Below are 19,840 nucleotides of genomic sequence, written 5' to 3' on the forward strand. Positions count from 1 at the left end.
TGGAGCCGCATTATAAATTGTTAAGAGGGCGAGGGCCAACTGACAGCTCATTTCTATTCGAGTTAGCAAAAGAGCTACAATCATTAACTACCCAGGGGTAGAAAATGAGACAGTGGGGTTATCTGATGGTACTGGGATGACACCATGCAGCAGCCCTTTCTGCACCTGATAGGTCCTGCACAGGCAAGCCTGGCAGCGTTTCCTTCATTCTTATTTTCTTCTTTTTTTTTTCCTCCCTTCAAGGCATAATGAGTCACCCAACAGCCAACCAGCCCTGCTCTTGTCTCTACATACTTCTCTGTCAAAACAAATCTGCATGTATCTACACATAAAATATAGAAAAGAAATATATTAAGGAATGTATAAAAAAATCTTTGTTACATCAATGGAAAACTAAAGAGGTCAGGAAGAGGGGGGATAAAAAAGCAATGATTGTGTAATAAGAGATATTGAAATGCAAAAATCAAATCATAAACGTTTGCACATAGTTACTCACAAAAACCAGAAAAGTCTGAGTAAAAACTAAATATTCCGAGCAACGCCTGTCCTCCAGTTCACCTCTGTGCAGCTGGTCAAGTGGCCTGAAGTGGGTGTAAAAGGCAGATCTTTATCTGCAGCAAGTGCTGTACACAGAGGTGTGCGGCGGTCCGGGAGGAGGGGACTTTTAGATAAACCGCAGGGAAAATGTGTTGTCAACACATCCATATTTTTTCCACAGGAACATATTATTTCTAATGAGGCTATTAGCATCATTTTACATCAAAAGTTAGTAAAAAAAAAATACTCAATACATACAAATGACTAATTTATGTGAGATAAAGTAAAACAACAGAATGAGCAAAAAAAAGTTTTTTGTTAATAAAACTTCAAGACGTCTCTTTATTGAGAGCCTAGACCACTACTAGGGTAATGTCCATCTTTCGGTTCAAAACGTCAGATTGTGACAGTCCTGGAAATGCTCTCTTAACAGACTGTCGTTGTGCGTTTCCTCCATTCATCTTTCTTATAGATATAAAAGGGAGCTATCACTAAACTTCACCATTGTGCCACTTTGTCCTCCAAACACGGTAAGTGGGATGATAAATAAAATGTATTTTTTCCCATCTGAGCAGACTGTAAAAGCTTCCATGAGTTTTTTTTCCACTAGAAATGCTGCAGGCTCACACAGCAAAGGTTAACTGAGATACATTACATTACATTACTATTTCAGGAAAACATAAAATTAAAAATAAATCTGTTATACTATTAGAGATCATTGCTCAAATGGATCTGACTGGGATATTCAAATATTTAGAAAAACACCTGAACACAATGACATCAGAATGATTTTTAAACAATAACGATCATTCCTTTCGCTATTATTAGATATTTCTAACGTGACACTTTGAAATGAAGAAATCACTAAACAGGCCATAAATAGACTAAACCAGTGAATGCAGAGCAGGATGCACTTCTAAAATTCCCAGACTTAGCTCTGGAATAATTTCCGGTTGCTAAACATAGACTAATTTATCAATTATATATTTGTCTGAATTCCCCTGGATGAGTGGATTACTTGGTTTGTAACCAACATGTTTTGGATTTTGTGTCCAAAACTTAATTAAAAATACATCAATCGTTGTGTTAAATACTTTCCTACTTTATGCCTCAGTGTTGCAAATATAAATATTTCTCTTAAGATTATTCAAAACAGGAGTAAACCCCTAAAAAAGTTATGGCTGATGGCACTCCTACTATGACTGTAAATACTAACTCTAAATTTTCCTCAAAGACCTACAGAAATGAGAGCGACCCCAGTAACATCTTTCTACCAGACACGAGCATGTCATTTAGAGTTTAGTACGTGCGAAAATGTGGTGCATATTAATGCATGCTTCCAATGATGAATGAATGTTGTTGTAAGCCGCCATGGGAATACAGACTGCGGTCTTTATGGGAGTTAGGGTCAAATGTGTGCTTCAGAAACGCAAAGAGGATGAGGTGTGGGAAGGCCTCAGAGAATTCCTCAATATCTATAAGAACAAACAGATTCAAACCACATACAGTAGAGAGCTTAAAAGGATTACTTTTACATCTTAGTAATAAACACCATCAAACAGAGGGTGTTTTGGGCCATTTTTAGATTATGGAACCATCGATGACACAAGACACAGCTCCGATTCACAAAGTTTTAGGCTGAGTTGCGTGCTGAGAATTGCAAATCGATTGGAAATAGTTTAACCTTTTAATTCTCCCAAAATCTTTAAAAAGGTTTATATTAGATTCCTAATTTGGCTGGGGAAAAAAGCCGATGAATATCAGCAAAGATGAATTTGCAACGTGTGAAATCATCCGTTAGTGCAGCGGAGTTTCAAAGTATGGCTTAATGTTAATTAAAGACACAACCAGTCAGCTATGTGCAACACACTTGTGATAGGATTATATAATGCAAAGGACATGATTAAACACTGCTCAGGATTAAAGTGCTTTGTGTTTTTACCCTCTGCCCCAGCGTCGTGCTAAGGTAGGCCCCCCGAGGTAATATGTCTCCTGCCGCATTAGTGGTGCACCTTTCGCAAAGAAAGCAGAGCTTTTTTCATCCTCTCTTCCTTTTAAATTATGTTTCTACAGATACCGGCCAAACTTCCTAAACTTTCCTGATAGAATGAAAAAATCTTTCATCTAGATCTACCAGACTGATGACGCATTATAAGCAGAACTTGATCAGTTTCATTTGGGACCCGTTTCATATGATGAAAGCCATAAACTGAAAAGCAGGGTACCAATTCTCATTGTTCATCTGTCCACGGAATAAAACATCACTAGTTGTCACTCAGTGAGGATATAACTCTGTAGGGATACCTTCCTTGCCACAAGCAGCTGCTTTTTATTCCATGTCTGACACTCTGACCAGCATCACAGTCAGAATTAGGTATTAAAAAGCTTAAGTGTCTGCACAATGGATACGTTTAAATGTGTTTTAACGTGGTTTTCAACAATAAAGCTTGTGTGGGTAACTTTTAGAAAAGTTAATTCCTATTTTTTTTTATATATATATATTTGAGTTCATAGGTTTGATATTTGTATACTGGTTGAAAATAACTATGTGAAATTTTATAATAACGTTTAAACAAAGCTGATTATTTAAGGAATGAAGTTCATCGAAAGGCTCAGATCATTTCATCCAGAAAGAACTGTCATTAGCCATGCTCATTTAAAACATGGAAACTTTTGTGATCAGATTCTAAAATCGAAAAGACCCGAATCGACACAAAGATATGGAATTGCTCAAATGCAAACGACGCCCAACCCTTTGCTTGGGGGAAGGCGAAATCAAATGATACAAAGTTAAGTTAATAGGAAAACAAAATTATATCCTAAGTAATTTTTCATGCCTCCTAACTGGCCTCCATAAAACCAAGAAAAACTGCCTTATTTTTCACTAATGGTGAGAAATAGTGATGTTCGCATCATGCAGAGGGGCTTTTTTGCTTTAATAGGGACAGAGCAGATGGGAAATTTAAAAAAGAGAACTTCCTTCTTCATCTTCAGTTCAATTTAAAGTCAGTACTTGGATGGTTCAAACCTACACAGGCTTGGGAGCGGACAGATTGTAATCCGCACTGCTTTGGAACAGATAAAGAAGACTAATTTTTAGCTTTTGATCTCTTGTTAGATGTTTCTATTTTCTGTTGGACCGCCATCTTTTAAGATTGTGGAGCTCAGATGGACCTGCAAATGTAATAGCTTTGCATATGAAACGAATTAAAAGTTTTCTGTTCAAATTGGGGCAACTCACATATGCAAAGAAAGGCATTATAGACATTTTATCACAACTTGCTCCACCTTCTGCTTGAGGTAAAGTCGATTTAAGTGATGCAGTCCCAAGTGAATAATAAAACAGCAACATTTTACGACTTACATCGGATGCCATAGATCATTAGAGGATCTAGCTGCTTCTTTCCATGCTTTCCTTGCCCGGAGAGGTTTGACATTGCCTGGACCTCCCGGTGAAATAAGTAGTCCAGCAGAGTCAGTGCCATTTTCTCTGCTGTGCGGCAGTTTGTGCTGATATAAAGCATGTCAGATGGAGAAATTGGGCAGCGGACCCTCATCTCGGAGTTGTTTTCATCTCCCAACCAGGTACCTTCTGGATAATCCTCTAAAATAAAAATAAAAAGAGAAGAGGAAAAAAAAACATTTTTTTGAAAAACAAGCTTCTGCGTTCTGATGCAGAAATCAGAAGTACTTTATTAGCCCCTTAGGGGAAATTATTTTCTTTCAGTGCAACTGTTTACAGAAGAGAGATGTATGATGTACACTTAGTATATCTGTGTTCATCCCTACTGTAAAAACATGGTTCAAGATGAATGCATATGTTCCTTTAAAAGCTTTGAATCAGAGGTGGACAAATATCACAGAAGAATTAAATATAAAGTAATACAACAGCACCCCCATGTGGCTGTACAAAAAAGTGTTTCACTTCTGGATTTCTAACTAATGTGACTAACTACTGCATACTAGTTTAACACCACATAGGGTAGATGGAATGGTCTTAGTAAAAGCTGATTAGCACAATTCTGTCTATTTAATGACAAGTTTTAAATAAAAATTTTACCTTCATCACAATCAGAAATAAAATAAAGTTTTTTTTATTTTTTCTAGCAGAAGCCAAGCTTCTATCAGCATATTAACCCTCACATGCATGAATTATGAGAAACTCTGAGGATTCTTTTTACTGCTTCTAAGTGTTTTTAAACATCCTTAGGAATATAAAACAAGGTTTGAAAAAATAATCGTATCTTTATTCTATTATGATGATGCTTCTAAAGCATTTGATCATGTGAATCACCAAAAACTGTTCTGCAAGTTAGAAAGCAGAGGTGTACCCAATTATCTAATTAGAATCCTTGTCTACTGGTATGGTCTTCAACTGATGTCTGTCAAATGGGGTAACACAATGTCTGATTTGTTTAATGTTGGTAACGGAGTAAGGCAGGGAAGTATACTGTCCCCTTACCTCTTCAACATCTACATGGATGAATTATCAAAGCGTCTGAATTGTTGTAAAACAGGCTGTGTAGTTGGTGACCGCATAATCAATCACATCATGTATGCAGATGATTTGGTAATCCTATGCCCATATAGTGTTGGCCTTCAACAACTACTAAGGGTCTGTTCCCAATATGGTTATGACTTTGACATCAAATATAACGCTAAGAAAAGCAATGTTATGATTGTTAGAAGTAAGGCAGATAAGCATCTGATAACCCCTGACTTCTCTTTATCTGGCAATGTCCTCAATATATGCAATGAAATTAAATATTTGGGACACTACATAACTGATGACCTGTCTGATGACCGTGACATTTTTAGGCAGTATCGTATGATGTATGCACAAGTTAATACTCTGATCAGAAAGTTTGGTATGTGTTCATCCTCTGTGAAGATAGCTCTTTTTAAAGCTTTTTGTACTTCATTTTACACAGCCCATCTGTGGCGAAGATACAAAAAAAGTAGCCTGCAGAAACTCTATGTAGCATACAACCCCTGGCAAAAAGTATGGAATCACCAGTCTTGGATGAGCACTCATTCAGACATTTCATGCTGTAAAACAAACTCAGATCAAAAACATGATACAATATTAAGGTCGTTCCAAAGTGCAACTCGTTGGCTTTCAGGAACACTCAAAGAAATGAAGAGAAAATATTGTGGAAGTCAGTGAATGATACTTTTATTGACCAAACACAGGGAAATAAATATGGAATCACTCAATTCTGAGGAAAAAAGTGTGGAATCACTCAAATTGGAGGTAGAAAAAAAAGGACACACCCAGTCTATTTCCTTTCCCTAAATGGACACCTGCCCCAGATTAGATGTGCCCGTTAGTGTGCAGTTCAAAACACCTGCAGTCATGACACCTTGGAGGGCTGCTGGACCAAGTGGAGTGGTGAGAACCATGGCTCCAACAAGAGAAATGTCCCTTGAAACAAAAGAGAGGATTGTGAAACTTCTTGAAGAAGGTAACCCTTCACGCATGGTTGCTAAAGATGTGGGCTGTTCACAGTCAGCTGTATCCAAGATATGGACCAAATACAAACAGCATGGAATGGTTGTTAAAGCCAAGCGTACTGGTAGACCAAGAAAGACATCAAAGCGTCAAGACAAACAACTTAAGGCCATTTGTCTTGAAAACCGAAAAAGTACAACTAAACAGATGAAGCATAAATGGGAGGAAGTTGGAGTCAATGTATGTGACCGAACCGTAAGAAATCGCCTAAAGGAGATGGGATTTCAATACAGGAAAGCTAAACGAAAACCAGCATTGACACCTAAACATAAAAGAACGAGACTCCAATGGGCTAAGGAGAGGCAATCATGGACTGTGGATGACTGGATGAAAGTTGTCTTCAGTGATGAGTCAAGAATCTGCATTGGACAAGGTGATGATGCTGGAACTTTTGTTTGGTGCCGTTCCAGTGAGATTTATGAAGAGGCCTGCCTGAAGAAAACAACCAAATTTCCACAGTCCTTGATGATATGGGGCTGCATGTCAGGCAAAGGCACTGGGGAGACGACTGTGGTTAATTCTTCTATCAATGCACAAGTTTACATTGACATTTTGGACAGTTTTCTCATCCCTTCAATTGAACAGATGTTTGGTGATGATGAAATAATTTTCCAAGATGACAATGCATCGTGCCATCGGGCAAAAACAGTGAAGGCATTCCTTGAAGAAAGACACATTCAGTCGATGTCATGGCCTGCAAATAGTCCAGATCTCAACCCAATTGAAAACCTGTGGTGGAGATTGAAAAAAATGGTCCACAAGAAGGGTCCAACCAGCAAAGCTGATCTGGCAACTGCTATCAAAGAGAGTTGGCACCAAATTGATGAAGAATACTGTTTGTCACTCATCAAGTCCATGCCTCAAAGACTGAAAGCTGTTATAAAAGCCAAAGGTGGTGCAACTAAATACTAGTGATGTATTTTGAATGGTCTTTTGTTTATGCGTTTTTCATGATTCCATACTTTTTTCCTCAGAATTGAGTGATTCCATATTTATTTCCCTGTGTTTGGTCAATAAAAGTATCATTCACTGACTTCCACAATGTTTTCTCTTCATTTCTTTGAGTGTTCCTGAAGGCCAACAAGTTGCACTTTGGAACGACCTTAATATTGTATCATGTTTTTGATCTGAGTTTGTTTTACAGCATGAAATGTCTGAATGAGTGCTCATCCAAGACTGGTGATTCCATACTTTTTGCCAGGGGTTGTACAATGATGGCATGAGGCTACTACTCAAAGTGCCTAGATGGAGCAATGCTAGCCATATGTTTGTACATAATGCTGTTCCCACATGTGCAGCTGTGCTCAGGAATCTCATGTATAAATGCGTGTGTAGAGTATCTGTGTTATGCAATAATATAATTGCAATTTTAGTAAATCCTGTTTTTAGTACGGTGAGACTCTACTCAAGATTGTGGAATCATTGGCGTCATCATTTATTTGTGACTCGATGAATACGTCGTGTTTATTTTATTTTTCTCTTTTTTACATATATATATTGTTAACTTTTTTTTTTCTTTTTCTCTATGGACCTTTTTGTGTCTGGAATAAAGATTGATTGATTATGAAATATTTATCTGTCCACTCAAGTGTACTTTATGCATTTTATACTGTAAAAAAAAAAAAATTCCAAAGTAGTTGCATAGATATAGTTGTGATTTAGTTTTCCAGTTGTAATATGGCATTCTGATGGAACGGTGGTTCCTCTGCTCTAATTTAGGAACCAAAATAGCAGAGGTATTTGGTCTTTTCCCTGTGTGTCAGCCATCTTGGTTTCACAGACTTTTGCTTTCCATTGCAGTGATCAACAAATGAGATTTTTCAGTATGGTATGATGCAATAGTTTCCACTAGATTGGACTAAATGCATAAGTTCCCAGAATTTAAAGGCATATACATAGAAAAAAGCTTGTTTAAACAGAGGTACACTGTAGTGATCACTATGCATGAAAGGGTTAACACAAAAACATTTGTATGACTATGATCAAGAACATTTGTAAAAGAGGCCATGTTTTCCTTTGAACACAAGTTTTTCAAAACCCTGAAAACAAGTTATGAAAAATGAACGACAGCCACTTGCATCTACTGCGGTGGATTTTGCATATTGCTTTTCCTGCTAAAAGAGAATTATCACGCAATAATGCAGGCCCTTATAAGCCAACAAAACCCTGAAGTGGATAAAATTAAAATATCATGATCAATTAATATGATTAATATGATTATTTCACTTGTTTACTCGATGAAAAAAAATAGTTTGAGTCGAGCCGGCCAAAGTATTTTTTTATCCTTCTAATTTAAACCACCTCTGGGAACCGCAGTTATGCTTATTTTTGAGAAACTTATTATACTTTCTGCATCTGAACTAGGGTTGTCAAAAGTATCGATTCTCAAAAAAGTATCGATACTGAAACGTTGTATCCGGATACAATACTCATTTTCAAAAGTACCGATACAGCCATCTAAAGTGCAGAAAGGTGGAAAATGCACTTTCAGAACACTGTGTGATTGAATAATTATGTGCATTTTTCAGTTTCAGACTTTTTTTGTAAGAGGTGCAGCTGCTGAGAATTATTTTTGTTTAACTGGTTTAGCCAGTGTCATTGTTATGTGTGCAAAACATAGCCAAGGAAGGAACACTTAATTTTAATTTGTAAGTTTTTTTTATCAAGCTTGCTTAATATTGTGCACGGCATACAACCTCAAAATATTATTCTTATAGTTTTTTTATTTATTTCTTGTATTTTTTTAGTAATGAAAATATTTCTGTTGAATTTTAGAGTCTTTGTTTTTATTCTTGTTGTATCGAAAATGGTATTGAGTATCGAATATTTTGCTTAGTATCGGCATCGAGTTGAAAAGTTTAGTACCGCGACAACCCTAATCTGAACATAAAAATAATCCTGACTTCTGCCTAATCTAGCTATTCATTCAAATCACTACCTTAGATTAGATATCTCTAGTTGCTGCGTCTTACCTTCTGCATTAAGGGTGATCAGCGTGACATTTTGGCCATTTTGTGCACCGCTTGAATGACCACTATTAGAAACAGAGTCGCTGGCCTCGGAGCCGCTGTCTTGTTCCTCTTGACTCTCGTCAGCGCCCGGCACTTTAACCAGAATGGTGTTCTGTCGCCTCCTGGCCACTGTGCTGCAAAACCCAAATACTGTATTTATCACACTTACATGTTCTGGTTGTTCCTGGTTAAAAGAACTCTGCATGGGGATGACTGCCATATTAAATAGGGGCTTTTAAACAAAGGACTTTTAAAAAGTGCTTTTCATTGCAAAAGCAACAAAAGTTTTGAAAAGCTACAATAGAGAGTGCGTTCATTTACATTTAAAATGCAGAATCATGGATGTATATTGAACTTTTTTCTTTGCAGATTAGCTAAAGCTTATTTGAACTGACTGGTTTCCTTAAACAGCCTTGGCTTTTAAGCAAAGTCAAGCAAAAATTCAATTGATTGGACTTTGAATTAATTTGAACTCAGCAAAATGTTCTTTTTCCCTTTGATCAAACAGTTTTAAGTGGAGTGATCGCCCGTGGACAACCCCACAGGTTTAACCGTGCTGCTGCTAAACTTCAACTAAACAAACATGGTCTTTGTCAATAAATAGCTACGCCTTTGTTTCATCTGATCACATCTGGGGGATGTCACTAATAAAGGAGGATTCCCTAGAAACACTGCTCTTAAAATATTTAAAAAAAACAGCTGTTATGTATTTTATATCTATTAGCATGAAAATGCTTTCAAAGAAAACTGTGCTGAGGAGGCAGATTTTCTACTGACAGCAAACCTCTGGATATATGAGCTAAAATGATTTGCCAAATCTGAGAAAGACATTAACTAAGAAATATGAGCTGGCATCTGCCTTAGAGGTCAATATGAAAGGTAGCTGCTTACTTGCTGAGCAGGTTTTCGAGTGGATTGTCTTCCTGGTTTAAAGCCTTTGGTTGTTCCCTGCTAACTATCACATTGGTTTGCGGGACAACGCTGAAAAAGAAGATTGAAGCCGATCAGTGCCGAGCAGGTTTTAAAAGCTGCGACCCCAAGCTGCGAAACCAATTGGAGCTTACCATCGAACTTTGTTCCAAGTTTGAGTGGCCCCCTGTGGGGAACCTGCAACCATAGGAACCTGCACCGGGCTCTTTGCACACGGAGCCACGCTGTCAAGTTTGCGGACAAGGACTTTGCAGGTGGAGTCTAGGGACTGCAGCTTTGACTCGATTGCTTCCAGTCGCTGGTTAATGGATTCAGTCAAAGAAACCAAAAGATTCTGGGAAAATAATTAAAAAAAATAAAAAATCAAATAAAGTGGAAAGTGAAAAATAATGTCTGAATATGATAAGAGCTGATTGGTATAGAGAACCAATACCTTAATAAAAGAGAGTTCCTGGTTATTGTTGTTGCTGTTGTTGTTGTTGTTGTCCTGGCTGCTGCTTAGTTTCCTCTTTTTCTTCTGTGGTCTTTCCTCACTGTCTCCATTATTGTCTAACAAATCTACAATAAAGCAAACAGAAAATGTCAGGGGATTTACAAGGTAGATCTGTTCAAGGTAGATCTGTTCAGCATGCTTAACCAAAGCTGTGTTAGCATCTAACTAAATTTAGAAGGAATAAATTAGCGCTAAGGCTATCAAACAGAAAAAATAGATTTTATTAGTTTACAAAGCGAGAGGGGAGTCCTCAGTTAATAATCTTACCATTACGACCATCCGGCTGAAAATCCTCCACTGTTATTTGAACTATTTCATCCAGCTCCTGTCCAGACATTCTTCACTGCTGAATACAAGACAGCAGGAAAACATTCATTAACATCAGCATGTTGATTTCGCTTTCCACAGTTGGTATCTTCTCTAATATCCAATGATTAATCAGACCTCAGATTTAAAGTCCTTTAACTACTTCCATGTTATTTTGGCCGCATTACATCCTGACACTGACGTCCATCCAGGGCTATCTTAGCTGCAGAAAAAAATGCCTTCCATAAGCATTCAAATCTGTTCCCAACTTTGTATATTTGAAACTAAAACTCTAATCCATTGGTGAAGGGATTTGTGTAATGAAGGGGAACATAATTATGAAGTTGATGGAAAAAATATATGAATTTAAAATGTTTTAATGAATAAAGTTTGAAAACTTTCTTTCCAGTTCTTTAATTTAATACTCCTTCTTAAACTTAATATAATTTTGTTTAATCTCAGTATAAACTGAATAAAGGTTTATTAGAGAGCCTTAATAAACAGCTTGCTGTAGTATAATGAAACAATTACACACCAGGTTTTTATTTTTTGCTTTTAAAAAACCTTTAGAAACCATTTATTATTTTCCATCCACTTTATAATTATTTTCTAATTTGTGTAGATCTATCAAATACATCCAATTAAAATACTTTTAAGTTCTATGACAACTGTAGTCTGCATTAAACAATCTGTTAGCTATCATCCATCCAGGGAGACACCAAATGACCACTTATGGAGTAGACAGAACTCCCTTCTAGCAGCATTGTTTTATCTGGACATCTACAAGTCCTAAAAACATGCAACACGACCTGCATAAACAGCTTAGCTACAGATCCTTAACTGTTTTCAGCAACTTGAAAACAACTCGCTCTTGGCCTTTTTGGGAGGTATTTCTCCCACCTTTAAATTAACTATCAAATCAGCAACATAAAAAAAAAAAAGAAGAGGTTGGATTACAGAGCCGACAATCAGCAGTGGGGAGATTAAAAAGTTGAAACAGCTGCTGCAGGGTAAAGATTGAACTACACATCAAAAGGCTGATATTAGCATATTTTTGTTTGTTTTGTTTTGTTTTGCATTGGCCGATAGATTCATGAGTTCACAGATTCATCAGTGCATTCAGGAGCCATGTCTTGAGGCCACATGAGAGCCAAGCATTGCAGCTACCTCCATTTGCTAGACAATGTTTTGTGTTATTAAATGTTTCTCTTTTTTTCAAACTTAGACTAGTAGATCATTTATTGCTTTGTGTCATTTTTATCAATGAGCAAATTTCAAAAGGAATAATATGATTTTGATAGAATAGTATTATAACATTGCTTAAAGCTTTCAAAAGTTGATTTTGCATGATATTGGCCCTTTAAAAACATTACTGGTAACAATTCAGTTGAAAAGATCCTTTACACTACTGTCAATCATTAAATATTCTATATACAGATCTGACATGAAATCAACATCCAAGGCATATTTCAAATGCGGAAAATTTTCTTTAATAACATAACACAGCTGTATTAAGGATTTAGAGTAAAAACAGAGTGAGGTGCCACACTTGTTAATGACGGATGGCTAAAGCCTCTCGTCTGTAGGTTTTTAATACTATGGCAACCAAAGCGGCTTAAAATGAGCGACATGCAAAAAGATTGTTTGGAAGATTTTTTTAGATTGAAAGTTGTGGGGGTTTATAAAACTGATGTAACAGTAAATTTATGAGTAATATTTTATTACATGTAAAAGGGAGTTTTTTCTCTCCACTGTCGTAACAAGCATGCTTAGTGTGAGGGACTGCATTCAAGTCAATGAGTCGATGCAATCAACTGATTTTCCTTAGATAGAAAACTTTAAATCAATTTTACTGTATGATCTGGTGAACTGTAAAGTGCATGTGTTGTGAATTGGAACTATAGAAATAAACTGAATTAAACTGAATTATATAAGCAATAATTAACCAAATTCATATATTAGGAATATATAAGTATATAAGGATTGTAGAGTTGCATTTCTGTAGGAGTAGCTCAAATAGCTTAATATCGATGTAACTTTTGTAAAGAATTTTATTTCCTTTGTTTTTGGATCAGGTTTGTTTTAGCAGTTTCTTTGCCTCTGGTTTTGAAGCTGTGAACTGGGAGGATTTTTGCTGATATTTTTTTCCTTTTTGAACATTTATAACTGAGGTACTTCGACTACTTCTGCAAGTGCCAGCTGAGTTGACCAGGAGGTGCCAAGGATGCAGAGCAGGAAATTCAAACCATCTCTTCCATGAATAATGATGGGTAACAAGAGACCCAACTATAAAAGAAGACAGATATATAAAGAAGGCTGGGAAGCTCAACAGAGGTGGGTTGGCAGTGCTTATGAACAACAGATAAAGGCACCCAGGACATGTAACTGTGAAGATTTTTCTCTGTAGCCCAGATATTGAGGAGCTCATCTTCAATCAGATCATACAGTTGGATTGGCAAAAAGTTTTCTATCAGAGGGAGACTTGCAGGATGCTCCTCCTGGATGAGCATGTGGTGAGAGCGGATATTAGATAATGCCTTTCAGAGAAATTAAAAAAAAGTGTTAATGTAAGGTTGCTGATAATGCATGCAGTACAATAACCACCAAAAAAGTTAATAAAGTAAAAAAAAAAAGTTTTAATAAATGATCCTGCTGTTAAAAGATTTTTTTAAACATTTGTGTTCCTGTAACTAAACTTTAAGTCCATATTCAAGGAATTTTATTAAATAACTTGATTCAAAATGGAATCAAATTATTTAATAAATGCAGCTTATTCACCTAGCTTGGCTCTTACCTTTGGAAAATTATGATCAAGGACAACAACTTAACAAAGGAAGATAATAAAGGTTTTGACCTAATTATTAATTATAATAAGAGGAATGCCAGGCCAGCATATTATAAATATAGCATTAAAAAATCCTAATTCTGATAGAGAAAACCTACTTAATCCTTACTTCTTTTTTTCATAAATTAACTGTTTTATATTAGGTTTTAATTGTGAATTAATAAAGGAAATCCAGTTTAAAGATTTATGCATACACACAGACCCACAATCAGTAAATAGTCACTCCAATATGTTTGCAAACTATCAAAAATACATTGTAATCAATTTGTGTACATGGTTTATTAGCAGTTTTTGATCATGCAGATAGCCGTTGTTACTGCTGACTGTCTGAACCAAGCCAATAACATATTGCATCTTGTAGCAAACAGCTTTAGCTCTCACCATCTATATTTTAAAAACAGATATTTTGAGATATTGTGGTTTTACGCCTGTAGCGACGTTGGAGCTAATAGGCTGCATCTACAACCAAACAGACACATCTTTAGACGTATGGGCGGAAAATAACATGCCTAGCTTGTGTAAAGCTGATTCGATAACTACGTTAATTCTGCCAATGTTGCAGTGTCTGCATTTTCTATCAAGGCTCAAAATAGGCATGTAGCTAGCGGCTAATGTTAGCAGGAGCTCCCCATTCCTTTTTAGGCGCTTCCTAGCGAATATCAACGCTAAAGGACTGAAACGCCTATATAGGCTAGCTAAGTAGTTAGCATGCTATTGGGCCTAAAGGCCTATTCGGTGCAAAGCAAAAATTCTAGAAACTTAAAAACGGCAAATAAATATTATTTCAACTCGGCATCTCTGTCCATGGCTCTCACACAGCCACACACACCGTGTAAGATTGGGTTATATTACCGTGTGAATGACGAATTCTCGTGTTGTTTGTAGAGATTCCGATAACGGCGTCGTTCCTCGCGAGAGATGGAGGCTGCGCTGCTACCTGCTCCCCTCAGCGGCATGTAGGGGGCGCTCTTAACATTTGGTCGACAGGCAAGTTAAAGATGAGCTTATTTTCAGACAATTTCTGCTGTTTTTATTGCTGTTTTGCGTTAAAAAAATAGTGTGTATGTTTGAATTTAATATTTTTTGAACAATAATGGCAACAAATTGGCTAAAAAAGTAATGAATATGCCTACTTACCTGGTTGCTTATTCAGCTTTTTCACCCTATTGTACATGAATTTCTAAGCATCTTTCCTATTTTCTTCATATTATTTATTTCACGATCCATATAAAGTGTCTTTTTGAAGAAAGAAAAAAATGTCTAATGTATTTGTAATAGTTTGCTGCAAATTAAACGTTATGTGACTGTAAGGAAGACCAACATTTATGTTTTCATGTCTTTTTGTGTCTTGTATTTATTGAGATGGTTTAGACCTACTGTGAGGTAGTATATATATATATATATATATATATATATATATATATATATATATATATATATATATATATATATATATATATATATATATATATATATATATATATATATATATATATATATATATATATAATTTATTTCATTTTTATTTACTTTTTAGTCTTATATCTTCATTAAAGGGGCCATAAGAGGGGCCAGGAGCTATTCTACAGGGGGCACTGCATCAATGGCAAGTCCATAAGCAACATCACAGTTTCATTTAATTTTTTTCATTATGACACCTCACATCATTGACGGTATACTTAAAATATATTTCAAACTTACATTATAAAGATGTAGAAATAAAATAATACAGCATACCATGCAGAGCCGGCCCGAGCCTCTTGGGGGCCCTAAGCAGAATTTGATTTGGGGGCCCCCCCTCCTACCATGCAGAATCACCTATACTAGAAGATTACTGACACAAATGTCACACTATAATGTTATAGGGAATATTAAAAATGAATAGACTATGGTAATGTATTAATACAAAATAAATAAACAATATATACAATACTTTGTTTTAATAAACCTTTTGAATACAAACATTAAATAAATTATTTGCAAATGTGCATTAAATGTGCAATATTTTAAATAAAACCAATATAGACAAACATTAATATCAAAAATAATTTGCAACAGAAGCAGTAAACATCATCACTTTTCTTTGAATAAATTAGCCAGCTTCGCTTGATTTTTTCCCCATTAACTAATTGTCTGTATGTATAGTGGTAGTGAAAGCTTCATCCATCTGATCTCTTGGGGAATGTAGAGGTGTCACTGATTGGCGCTGGCCCTCTTCTTACCAGATCAGTCCTTTCTGAATCTGAGAGGAATGCTGACCATTCAACTGGGTCAATTGGAGGAGCTGTTGATCCATCTTGATAGCTGGAGCTTGTTGAGGCAGTGGATGGGAAATCTATAGCAGTGGGTGCAGATGTAGAAGGACCTGTAGGGACAATAGATTAAATACAAAAGAATGAAATACCATAGCAGAAAATTTTATTGTAAAGCCAACACAAAACAAAAACTTAGATTAACAGACCTGTCGTGCCGGCTGAGTTTGAAACCAGTGGATCAGTAAATGTAGGTGCATGTAACTGCTCCTCGCTTTCAGTCACATGTAAGTGCTCCTCCCTTGTTGTCGCTTGTGCAGTGGATGAACCTGCAATGATAAAACAAACAAAGAAAAAATAAAGAAATACATAAAAAGCTAAATGTTTCATGTCATATTAACAGGCTATGTAACCATTTGCCATCAAGAAAACCCTCACCTGCTGCATCATCAGCTGTGGAGGCACTGACACTCGAAACAGTAGGGGCAGGTAAAGTTGGTTGTTCTCCAAAGTACTTCAACAGTGTTCCTGGGAAAAATAGCATTGCATAATGCATAGTTTTTATTTATTTATTTATTTATTTCGAACAGACAGTAAAAACAATCAAGAAAGAAAAAATTTGAATGAAACAAACTTAAGAATAAAAATATAAAACAAATTATTTTGCCCATGTGACATGTAAATTTTATATTTTCTGTTCGAAAAGGAGCAGGTAGAAGATACATCTTATAATGTCCTGCCCCTTTCCTACTTGTCAATTTATCATCAATTAACTGTCAAAACATCAAAAAACCAAAAAAACACTTGTTTCCATTCCACATGATGTTTAGCCATGTACAATTATTTTAAGTACTATTTATGTCATCAATTACATTATAGACTATTAAACAGTAATCTTATATAGCGTATTTTGAAATGAGCTCGGTTTTAATCAGTTTTTTTAATTGGTTTGCATTTATAATTTTTTTAAACTCGTCATTCAATCCATTCCAGATATTTACTCCACACACAGATAAACAAAAACTCTTCCTGGTTGTTTTAAAGTGTTGTTTTTTAAAGTATCCTTCACCTCTTAGATCATAACCCCCCCTCTCTGTCACAAACATTTCCTGTATATTGTGTGGAAGTTTTTGATTTCGGACCTTAAACATGAATTGTGAAGTTCTAAATATGACCAGGTCCCAGAATTTCAGTATATTTGATTTGATAAATAACTGGTTTGTGTGTTCCCAGTATCCCACTTTATGTAATATTCGGATTGATTTTTTTTTTTGTAAAACGTATAACGGCTGTAAATTTGTTTTGTATGTATTCCCCCAAACTTCCACACAATATGTTAAATGTGGTACAATAAGTGTGTTGTACAAAATAAACAAAGATTTGTAGTCCAGGACGAAACTAATTCTCATAACAGCAACACTTTTGGTTATTTTACATTTTACTAGGCTGATCTGATGCTGAATCTGATCTGATTCTAAATCAACACTTTCAATTGATATTTTAATTGGATTATTTTCCTGTTTTTTATTGTTTCCGAATATCATGAATTTGGTTTTATCTAAATTTACTGATAATTTATTGTAGAATGAGTTTATTTTCCCATCTTGCACCACAAGAAACTCCACACCTCACCTAACAATTCATATTCTATTGGCAAATGAGGCATAATTGCCATATGGTAAAAACTTAACATTGTGATCTACTGCAGCCTAAATATGAGGAAAGCACCATGTTAATAAAACTGCACTCTATTTTCATTTTTGGTATATTTTCTAATAACGATAAAATACCATCTCTCACCAAAGATCTTAGAGCAGAGAGCGCATGTGCTTTGTCTATTAAGTTAGTAGATTAATTTTAACACAAACAACAATGCTAGCTAAGCTGGCTGCTGGCATCTGTGTTTTCTCCAACTTAAACCGATATCTATCCATCCAACCATTATCTTCCGCCTATACGGGGTTGGGTCGCGGGAGTAGCAGCTTCAATAGCGAGGCCCAGACTTCCCTCCCCTCCGGGGGAATCCCAAGCAGGCGTTCCCAGGCCAGGCCAGCCGAGAAACATAGTCCTTCCAGCATGTGCTGGGTCTCCTACGCCGATATGTATCAACACATAAAATACACACCTACCTAAATAAATGTATATTAATAATGGGTAATATTTCACTGTTAATGGTGATGGATGGCTGATAAATATCACGACATGAGTTATGATGACGAGCTAGCTGTGCTGCTGCTGCACAAAATATAGCGGTCAGTAAATAATCATGCAAACATACCTTTATCTTGCTCTTTTTTCTCTTCCTCTTTCCTTTTCTTTTTTCGGCACCAGAGGGATAATCCTTTTTTGACATGGCTTAGACTTTCTTATTAACAGGTGCGCCAGCGTGAATTGTCAATGCAGGCGCGCGCTGCGTACCATGAGCTGTCTGCGGCTGCCGTCGCGAAGTGAATGCACATGAGCAGTTGTTGACAAATCAGAAATTATTTTGTCTTGAATTTTTCATTTATTAATTGGTATTCATCATTTATATCACTTGTTTAAGTTATTTAAATGTAAAAAAAAAAAAAAAAAAAAAAAAAAATTGACCAGGGCCTGTTCAATCGTTTTTGCCTAAGCGGCCGCTTAGTTCGCTTATGCCTCGGGCCGGCCCTGATACCATGCAATGATTAAGTTACTATTCAAACGAAGTCGTCGGGTCTGTGTCTGATGCGATGTTGTTTAAGATCCAGCAGGTGACAGTAGAGAGCAACAAACCAATACAGTATCAATGGGAGTGCGCCGAAACTCCTTATGTGGCCATATGGCAGGTCGTCTTGACATTTATTGCAAGCGCTGTTCTCTGTTGTTACATTAGTAGATCACTAAAATAGGATTCTTCCTCGTCAAATCTACTTTCCTACTGGTTAGAACTATAAATGTCGATATCCTAAATAAAATTTTTGCTGCATAAGCGGTATTTCAACATGCAAAATAAATATGACTGTACAATAATAAAGTTTCAGATACCTTGGAATCTTTGCAAGTTTTAAGTGGCCATTTTGACATTCATTAGCCAGACTCAATACATATTTCATATATATATTTCAGATTCAAATGAATTTCTTCCAAGTCAAAATGAACATTTCAGACATCTAAAATAACATTCTTCCAAGCTAAAAATAATAATTTCAAATATAATGTATTTCTGACACAACTGGCATTGCAATTCCCGACTTCGGCTTTCACTTCCAAATATCTAAAGCAACATTTTTGCTACCTAAAATGAATATTCCGGATATCTAAAACTGAATTCTGACGAGGCTATCAGGTCGCTGTAATCCAGTTAATAGTAGTCATAATGATAAATTTGGATATAAAAAATTTATATTATATTTTAGATGATATTTTTAATAGTAGAGATATCATTACAGACTATTGATACCTATTATACCTTTCCAAAGTATAGTTTTAGATACTTACAAACTTTCAAAAGAATGAGTCTCCTTTTTAAAGTAGAAAGGCTGAATAGTCATATTTCAATAATCATGCGGCTTTCTGTAAAGCCGTAGAAACAGGATATAGATATAATTTATACGGTTCTGTGATTCTGGTTCTGTGGGGCACAATTGTGAAACATTTGCTCTGTTCGAAAACCTAGGACGCATCCTTAGAAGACCGGATTCGAAGGCCGATTATGTCATAGCGTGGCGCCGAGGTCTGGTCGGATTCCAAGAGTCCTCGTTATGCGGCCTTAAAATGCGTCCTTCTTTTTGCCCGATTTGAAGGACAAGTCTGATTTATCCTCGGTATTCTTGGATATCCCAGGATTCATTGCGAGACCAAGCAAGCTGTGATCAGAGGAAAGATTACTTGGCGCCGAACAGTGGTGAAAATTGGAAGTTCAGTTTAATATAATACAAGTCATTTAATAGTTCCATCTGAGATTAATGAAAAATAGTTGTTTTAATGGTT

General features: G+C 36.1%; 1 protein-coding gene and 1 long non-coding RNA gene across 3 annotated transcripts in view; both read right to left on the reverse strand.

The window, feature by feature from the left end:
* Window positions 1-14,613, reverse strand: part of LOC119793044 (BTG3 associated nuclear protein) — a 59,173-nt gene extending 44,560 nt beyond the window's left edge. Inside the window, exons 1-7 of one of the 2 annotated variants that reach the window (XM_038299990.1) lie at window positions 14,487-14,613; window positions 10,751-10,829; window positions 10,424-10,548; window positions 10,125-10,324; window positions 9,952-10,041; window positions 9,022-9,194; window positions 3,902-4,141 (exon numbers count right to left, since the gene is read on the reverse strand). In XM_038299990.1, the coding sequence (XP_038155918.1) occupies window positions 3,902-4,141; window positions 9,022-9,194; window positions 9,952-10,041; window positions 10,125-10,324; window positions 10,424-10,548; window positions 10,751-10,820 (898 nt within the window). In that variant the 5' untranslated portion in view covers window positions 10,821-10,829; window positions 14,487-14,613. The remainder of the gene's footprint in view (window positions 1-3,901; window positions 4,142-9,021; window positions 9,195-9,951; window positions 10,042-10,124; window positions 10,325-10,423; window positions 10,549-10,750; window positions 10,830-14,486) is intronic. The other variant, XM_038299991.1, reaches the window with a different exon arrangement.
* Window positions 14,614-16,120: 1,507 nt separating this feature from the next.
* Window positions 16,121-18,213, reverse strand: LOC119793108. The gene is made up of 3 exons (XR_005282065.1): window positions 18,165-18,213; window positions 16,325-16,414; window positions 16,121-16,215 (listed from the first exon to the last, which is right to left on the reverse strand). It is a non-coding gene; the product is annotated as an uncharacterized LOC119793108 (long non-coding RNA).
* Between the last annotated feature and the right edge of the window lie 1,627 nt (window positions 18,214-19,840).

This window comes from Cyprinodon tularosa, unplaced genomic scaffold, assembly GCF_016077235.1.
Source record: "Cyprinodon tularosa strain WSP-4 unplaced genomic scaffold, ASM1607723v1 ctg44, whole genome shotgun sequence".
In the NCBI taxonomy this organism is placed as follows: Eukaryota; Metazoa; Chordata; class Actinopteri; order Cyprinodontiformes; family Cyprinodontidae; genus Cyprinodon; species Cyprinodon tularosa.